The 8,686-nt window shown below is 31.7% G+C and overlaps 1 protein-coding gene across 1 annotated transcript; it reads left to right on the forward strand.

Annotated features, from left to right (window-relative positions):
- The first annotated feature begins 5,992 nt into the window (after positions 1-5,992).
- On the forward strand, positions 5,993-8,457 carry LOC127087209 (uncharacterized). The gene is made up of 3 exons (XM_051028071.1): positions 5,993-6,981; positions 7,505-7,624; positions 7,816-8,457. Exons 1-3 carry the CDS (start codon positions 6,396-6,398, stop codon positions 7,926-7,928), a joined length of 819 nt encoding a protein of 272 aa, XP_050884028.1. The 5' UTR covers positions 5,993-6,395; the 3' UTR covers positions 7,929-8,457.
- Positions 8,458-8,686: the final 229 nt, after the last annotated feature.

Genomic DNA, 8,686 nt, shown 5'->3' on the forward strand with positions numbered 1-8,686 from the left:
TTGGGCGCACATTCTTGGCAATTGGGAAGGCAAAAATAGATGTGGAGACAAGTGAACTTGTTTTGAAATTCAACAAGGAAAATGTGGTGTTTAATGCTTATGAATGGATACTATATTTGGAGGATATAGAGACATGCTACCAATTGGAAGAAAAAGGTAATAAAGTTCAAAAAGTAATTATAACAAGAGTTTTCACCAGCGTGAGGATATCCCTACATTGGTGAATGTAGCCTGGGGAGGACCAACTGGTGGAAACATAACTTAGGAGCTTGAGAGTTAGATGAGGCATTCGCATATGAATCTGTTCACATGAAGTAAGGGCGAAAATTCTTTAAGTGAGGAAAAGTTGTAACACCATAATTTTAGTAATTAATTTAATTTAATTTATTTTGTTTTAATTATAATTTTGTATGTTTATTTAATTATTATATGTGGATGACTAAATAAATGTGGGTGAGAGGAAGAGTATGTGACCTTATGGTAGGGTGTAGGGAGTAATTAGATAAATAAGAAATAAATTAGAATTATTTTATTAGTTAAAATAATGATTTAATTTTTATTATTTAAATTAAATAAGAGAAAATAAAAATGTAGAGATATGGAGAACAAGGTGGGGATTAAAGAGAAAATTAAGGGTATATTAGTAATAGCCAAAAAGGGAGAATGAATTTAGAGTAAAAAGAGAATTAGAAGAGTAGTTTGACACTACGAAGAAAAAAAAGTGAAAAAAGACAAAAGGAGATGGAAGATTAGGGCATAGAAGAACACTCAATGAAGAAGCTTGGAAGAAATTATAAGAGAAATATAAGGTAATGAGGGAGAATGACTTTTAATAAAAATGACTTATGCATGAGGGGTAGAGTAGAGGAGTCTTTAACCTCCAATAAAGATGATGATTTTGATGAATTATGTGTTTTATCAAAAATTGATATTTTTCTGATTTTATTGGTGTCAAATTCGTGTGATTTGATGCATATTACTTTTCATATGGTGGCCGGTATAAAACATCACTTTTCATTATATATATATATATATATATATATATATATATATATATATATATATATATAATATATATATATATATATATATATATATATATATATATATATGAGATTAATTGTTATGCACTGTCAGTGTAAAAAGTTTTACACTGTCAATGCATCACAATCATCCGTTTGCATTATTTTTTAAATGTTTAAAATAAAAGTCAAATATTTAAATAAATCAATGGTTGTGATTAACTGACGGTGTAAAAAATCTTTACACTGTCAGTGTATATCAATTAAATTCTATAATTAAATTCTATATATATATATATATATATATATATATATATATATAATATATATATTATATATATATATATATATATATATATATATATATATATATATATATTATATATTTCATTATAATAAATATAATTCTAATAATAATAATAATAATAATAATAATTTAATATTATTAGTATAATATTTTTAGGAGTTTTAAGTTAGAGATAAACAATTGAGGTATTTGACTAACTTAAGTTATTTTCAATTTGTTAGAGTTGTCTATATAGTTGTTAGAGTTGTCAACTGAGTTCATAAGAGTTATCTTTTATATGTAAGAGTTGTCGGTAGAGCATTTTTTAGCACTTTAGAATCCCATAGGAACTTTATTAAGTTATGATTATATCTTGTTATAATCTTTTACGAGTTCAGAGTATAGAATAAATTGATAAAAATGCTCTATTGAGATGTTTTGAACTCATACAAATATTAGTTTTGATTCTTTTGAGTTTTCGAGACTGTTGGTTACCATTGGATAGTATTATGGGCTGTTTGACGTGATTTAAATGATAAGAAAAATAATTTTAGTTGATTTTATTAATTTTATGAGAGATGGCTATGTATAAACGAGTTTATGATGTTGTCTTAGATTATTATGTCTTCTATTGAATACTTGTTGATTTTATATGTAGGTTGTTATGTATCGCTGAGTAAAAGGTTTGCTACCTATATGTAAATTGATAATTTTTTTGAGTTGAATTATTATATATGTGTTGCTATGTTGAGTATTGTAGGAGTTTTTATGGTAATCTAGAAGAGATGATTACACGAGTTTGCCAATGCATGTATGTTAGGATCAAAAGACGGGTCTTAACGCATTGAATTTTGTTAAGATGTTCATACATTCATGTTGAGTTCTGTCAAGAGGCATGTTGCTAGTTCAAGGAGGGGACAATGGCTTGTCCCAGGCTCAAAGAGGGGGCTCATGGGTTCAGAGAGGGGACCTGGTTCCTGAGTGAACCACTGTTGAGTTGGTACCACATGCATAGAGTTGCATCCTTAGTATGATTTGCATAACGAGATAAATGTATATGATAATGATGTTGTGTGTAATTGGCATGTGATTGATATGTGAAAGATGTGTGATTGCTGAGTTGGTGTGAGAACATATTTAGTCTATTGTGATTGAGATTGTGTAAGTGTATATCTGGTGTTGATTATTCTACCTTGCAGTATATGCCTATTATTATTGAATGAGATTTCTCACCCTTTTTGTTTAAATGTTGTCTTTACATGGGCATCATGCATATACTCAGGAGTAACATTAATGAAGTAAGTAAAAGATAACTCATGAAGTTACTTCTTTAGTTTATCACTTTGACTAGTGGTACCTTGCTCTGATCATGTAACATCGAGTTGGGGATAAACACTTGCATTGATTCGTATATGATTATGTTTGAATTCTAGACTATTTTTGTTATTGAGATTTCTAAATTGTTTTGAGTTGACTGTTACGAACTCCTTTTGCTTGTGTTATGAAGTTGACATTTATGAGACTAAATACCGTGAGTTGCAATATTGTTGTTAATTGCTTTATTAATGATTATGCTGCGATGACACCTTATCTTGATGAGTATGTGATTATAGGTTTTGAACGCCTTATTATATAATTATGTGATACAAATCAGATGAGTTGGATGTCGTGTAAACATCCTAAGTACAAATTAGACAAGTTGGATGTCGTGTAAACATCCTAAGTACAAATGTGCTTATTAAACTATTATGTTGTAACCCATGTTACAGAGCAAGCTATGTGTTTATTGTGTGTGATACCCTGAGTTTTTGTATTATGTTTAATCAAATTCCAGGATAATTTTATGTGTGGGGTTTAAGGTGTTTCATGAGGGGAGGGTAGGGGGAATTCTCTAATATATGTGTATTTCATAAAGGGTAGAGAGGAATCTTCACCTTCCTCTATGTTTTATTCACCATTGTTATGTTTTATGAGTGTTGAATGATGATTATATGAAATCCATGCTAATTGTCATGTTTAATGTGTAAATTCATCGTCTGATATATGCTGAATATTATGCATAAGATATTGGCATGAATTATGAAATTGGTTGTTGGCATGGATGTGCTTTGGTATTATGAACATAACCTTGAATTTGTGATTAATTGGTGAAATTTAATGATAATCAATGAGTATGAGATAATTGATCCCGGTATAATATGTATTTATTATTTCTGTGTGAATTGATGCACTAAGGGTCGAAGTTGGAGCTTTGAATGATATCCGATGGAGAAAAATGTAGAAATTGTCTTCTGCAACAGTGTGACGGGCATCACGAGTGTGACAGACTGCCCATCGTGCATCTGGGTTGACTGACGATCGTCAGTAGGATGACGGGGACACCATCATGATCTCCAGGCGGAATTTCTTCTTTATGTCGTCACATGGGTGATATATGATGAGGGAAATGGATGATGGGCTGGGAGACGGTCGTCACCCAGGTGCTGGGCTTCCCGTCAGAGATCGTTTTTGAGCGATCGATTCGGTTTTTGATGTTGTTTTCTCATGTTGTCGATGTTTCACTATTGTTTTGGGGTGTTTGATATGGTTAATTAATTATGATGGATTATTATTATGATGATGAAATAATAATTGAATTAATTTGCATAATTATAAGTGGTGAATTACGATTATGTTTATGAGTTGTGATCTTGCGAATACAATTATGTGTTGTGAATGTAATTGTATGTGTTATGGTGAGGTGTTTAATTCAAAAGTGGAGATTATTGTTGAATGTTATATTGCATGATGTTTATGGTTAGAAGTGAAACCATAATTGTTGTTGTTCCATTATTTGTATGTCATGTATCATATTGTGTCAGTGTATTAAAAGAGACGAGTCACAGATTCATAAGTGGGGCCAGTGATTGTCCGAGGTTCAGAAGTGGGGAATCAGTTCGAATGAGGAACCATTGTTGAGTGGATAAGATCAGTAACAAGCCTCTGATGTCCAAATTGGTACCACATACATAGAATTGAATTGTGAATTGGATTGTCGCATTGTTATGTAAATTGAATGTGTGTTGTTGCAATTGTGTGATTTTAACTACCCTTGCATTCTTTTACATTGTTAATATATTTGAGCGTATTCTCACCCTCTCTTTTTTGTTTATTTTGTGTTGCTCTTTAGTTGTTGTACAAATACTCGGGAGGAGTAAGTGTTGTTGTGAGTTGGAAGGTGACCTTGAATCTTTTCTTCATTTTATTTTATCGTTTATCACTATTTAGTTGGTTTAGTACTCTGATATGTAACATCGGGAAACAGGGCGCTTATTTCTTTTTTTTGAGTTAATCGTTGGATTATGTTGATTTTGTTAAGTATTTCCATTGATGAGATAATTGAAGTTTATGTTAATTATTTTGAATTCCATTGCGAGTTTTGAATTTTATTGGAGACTATGCATGTTATATTTGAGTAACATCCTAAAATATATGATTTTATTCTTTTATTTAAGACTCAGAGTTTTAGGGTGTTACAGATCACAAGAGCTCCTATCATTAATGAGGATTTTTTATGCTAAATGGTTTGCTATGATGGCAGTTACGACCAATAGAAGTGTCGCATCAGGAACTCCATTCACTTTCTCATATTCTCGAAACCCTAAATTAGGTATGTAATCGTCTTGCCTCTCGTTTTCCATCTGTGAATTGAGGGAGCTTTATGATGAAGGTTCTTTCTCAATAGATGATCCACCATCGATTCAATCAACTGAGAGGAAATGTGAAGATCTTGGGGATTTTTGAGGGTTACATCTATATCTTGAAATGTGTTTGACAATTTTAAAAAATTAAAAAAACAAAATCATTTTATATGCTAATGTGAGAGATAATTTTTTAAACTTTCTAAAAATAGCAAACACATTTTAAGATATAAACCTAACCCTCTAAAAACCAATTCTTAAATATACTCTTAAGGAATTAGAAATGTATGGTGAAGGGATGAAATAAAGATTTGGTAAGCTGAAGCAAGCTTCCGGTGCGACGATAAGGATTAATCTATAAAATTAGCACTCCAACACACAATTAAATGAATGAATCACAAAAGAGTAGAATAAATTATAATTAAAACATAACTTAGGTCTCATGCGATATTTATATTCGAGGGATGGTTAGAGACATCTCATGTTTCTCGACGTGAAATGTGAAGAAGGGTTAGGTAATATCTAATGACAAGTATGTGTCTGTGATGTGGATCAAATGTGGGTCTCGAGATAACACATGCAGTGTATATTCAACACGTTATGATTTTGGAACGATGATTGTGCCGCCATAACCATTACTACAACATTTCTATTAATAACATATCCCTCTTAGCCTACATATAATTTTTTTTTCTATCCAATACGATTTTTGATAAAGCATTAAAACTTACTTCACTTTAAAGAAAACTCGATTTGACAATAACTAATTTTCCTATCTTAAAATTCACATAATTCTAATAATTGAGTTGATAACCATAGCTTTATCAAGTAAAAAGCCCAATCAATATTTTTATGTATGAGTCATCTTTATCCAATGCAATGACATATATGATTTCTTCATAGTTGAGAAAAAACATAGATAACTCTTAGAAGTAAAATATTAATATAATCCACACCACATGCACCCACGAAAGAAAACGAATTGCTTAAACTATACTACTAATAAAACAATAATAAAATAATGGTAGGGGTTGTAACAGTTAGAGTTGTTCGCATGTTTAAGGGGGTGCAAGCAAGCTGTGTCTGTGTGTACCAAGTCCAACAAATGACAGATGAGTTGTACTTGTCTTTCTCCACTCCTCCCCCAATCTATCTAACTACCAAACCGAACTCTCTCACCATTCAATTCAAAAATAAAAACCTCCCATCACGTCTCACTTGTGTCTTCTTAAATATATATATATATATATATTATATATATATATTACTCCCTCATTAATTATTCTCATTTCTATTACCTCTTACCGTCTCTTTCTTTTCCACACCCCACTTTACTACTACTACTACTCTGGCTACCAAAAACTGTTTGAAAATCATTACAACCTTAATAGAACAATTAACGTTGTTATGGCTGTTGGAGCACTTGATTCCAAACATGTTCCAATTCCAAGTGAAGAAGATAAAGAAGACGATTTCATCACCGAGTTAACTCACCACATGTCTCACTTCATTCTTCAAGAAGATAACGACTCATTCGATTTCACGAAACCGTGGGACTTAACGGTTTCACCCGATTCAACTCTCTGGTCACCGGGGAGTTATAACCATGGAAGCTCTGAAGGCTCGTCTCAGGAACCATCTCCCCCACCTACACCGTGTTGGAAGAAACCGACAACGACGACAACCTACGATCATGTCGTTGATGTGTTTGAGAATAATATTAATGCTACAAAGTCGATTTCCTCACACCGAGCATTGATTCAGGAACAAATCAAAGCTATCGAAGTAAGGAAACAGCATGAAAAAGAGATTCAGAGTGAGAAGAAAGGTAATAATGGAGTGAACCGGGTTCGTCCTCGTCCGCCGAGGCCGGCTCCATTGCAGACCGGTATGCGAGCGGTTTTTATTGGTGGACCCGGTTCGAGAAGTGGGACCGGTGTTTTTTTGCCTCGTTCTGGAACCGTTGCTCCATCGGAATCAACAAAAAAGAAAGGTAATGTTTTTATATTTTTGGATTATGTTATGTTTTGTGTTATTATGGTAAATTTGGTTCATGTTTGAGTAGTTGGTTGGAAATGGTTGGTTGCTGAATCAATGGGAATGTCTTTTTTCCCACTTTTAATATTCGAATCAGTTTATGATTTGTTGTCTATGTAACTCTGTTTTTAGCTAAACTTTGTTCTTTTTTTCCTTTCTAGGACTTTTCTTGTCCCAACTCAAAACTAAATTATGATAAATGTTACCTTAGCTTTTAAGCATTTTCAACTTGATTTTTGCCTATCATGCACACGTTTGAGTCAATGATTTATTGTTTTATTTTCCATCTAGCAAGAAATATAGCTACACTTTTTTTAAAAAAATAAAATAAAAGATGAAGTAGTTAGATAGTTTGGTGAGGAAAATTGAAGATTTGTTAATGTACTCTTAATTAATGTATACTTTATGCCAAAATATTATGAAGTTGATTTCACATCTTACACCAAAATTGATTTGTTTAATGCATGTTTTATGCTTAGGGAAAGGTTGCTCCACTGTCCTTATACCAGCAAGAGTTGTGCAAGCTTTGCAACAACACTTTGACAAAACCGCTACAGTATCTGGAGGATCCAAAGTTGTTGGCTTCCCTCCACTACGAGGTAGTTCCTCTGTTTTAAAATGACTGTCGTTTTAATAAATAATCATTTTTACTTTTCAATTTATAAATGATTGTTATAAATTAGATAGCGCGTGAGTGTAAAAGATAGTTGTAGATAAAATATTTTTCTATTAGTCTATTTTTATGAATATTAATTACATATATAATATTGTTATTATTATGATTTTTCAGATCTTGTTGTGAGTGATAAGGAAGGCATGTATTCACTTGAGAACCAACAGTCAACAAAGGCACCAAAAGATGTCCAAGATGATATGATTCTGCCTCAAGAATGGACATATTGAAGTTAACTTCAGTGAATTCAATACTATAGAGCCACATGCATTTGCAAATTTGGAACTAGTTCTCTGTTTACACACTCACACGCACGTGATATTGGTAATAAATCATAATCATAATCATCATTATCATTATAATAATAATGGTGATGAAAATAATTTTGTTTTGGCAAAACTTTTTACCAGACTAATGAAATAAACAAATAAAAGGAACTCCTTGCAAGAGATTCGATTCATGAATATATAGAGGGAATCTTTTTTAAGTCGCAATCAGTGTGACAAATATGTATCTTGTTTTGTAATTTGCTTCTCTCTTAAGTTGTTTTTATATATAAGTTTGCGTAGCACGTACTCCTGTCTTTAATCGTGACAAAGGGATGTAATAAAAAATAAGGAATGAAATCTAGCAGTTTCTTGTATTAAATGCTAAGCAAAATGGTTACTAGAGTATTGACTTTAGGATGGGGATGTATTTTAAAATCCTTTGAAATTATTTAGCTTGAGTAATGAAATAAAATAATCTTTGTGTGTTATATATGATTGATTATTGCAAAACTACATAAAAGTGTAGTAGAAATAAATATGAGAAGGGCAACACCAAACTTAGAAGCAATCAAAAGAAGTAGTATTTGAGAAGTAATCTAAATTCACAAATACTAATGTTTAGTGGATGCCCTATTGCAACTATATATTAGTCTGACACCCCTATATGTGACAAATTCTATATAGTTTGCATAAGTGTATTTAAATAGCCTGCTTGTAAA

This window comes from Lathyrus oleraceus, chromosome 5, assembly GCF_024323335.1.
Source record: "Lathyrus oleraceus cultivar Zhongwan6 chromosome 5, CAAS_Psat_ZW6_1.0, whole genome shotgun sequence".
NCBI lineage: Eukaryota > Viridiplantae > Streptophyta > Magnoliopsida > Fabales > Fabaceae > Lathyrus > Lathyrus oleraceus.

Coding starts and splice junctions, on each gene's coding strand:
- LOC127087209 (XM_051028071.1), top strand. CDS start 6,396: ATGGCTGTTGGAGCACTTGATTCCAAACATGTTCCAATTCCAAGTGAA. Junction 6,982..7,504: donor GGAATCAACAAAAAAGAAAG/GTAATGTTTTTA, acceptor TTTTATGCTTAG/GGAAAGGTTGCTCCACTGTC. Junction 7,625..7,815: donor TGGCTTCCCTCCACTACGAG/GTAGTTCCTCTG, acceptor ATGATTTTTCAG/ATCTTGTTGTGAGTGATAAG.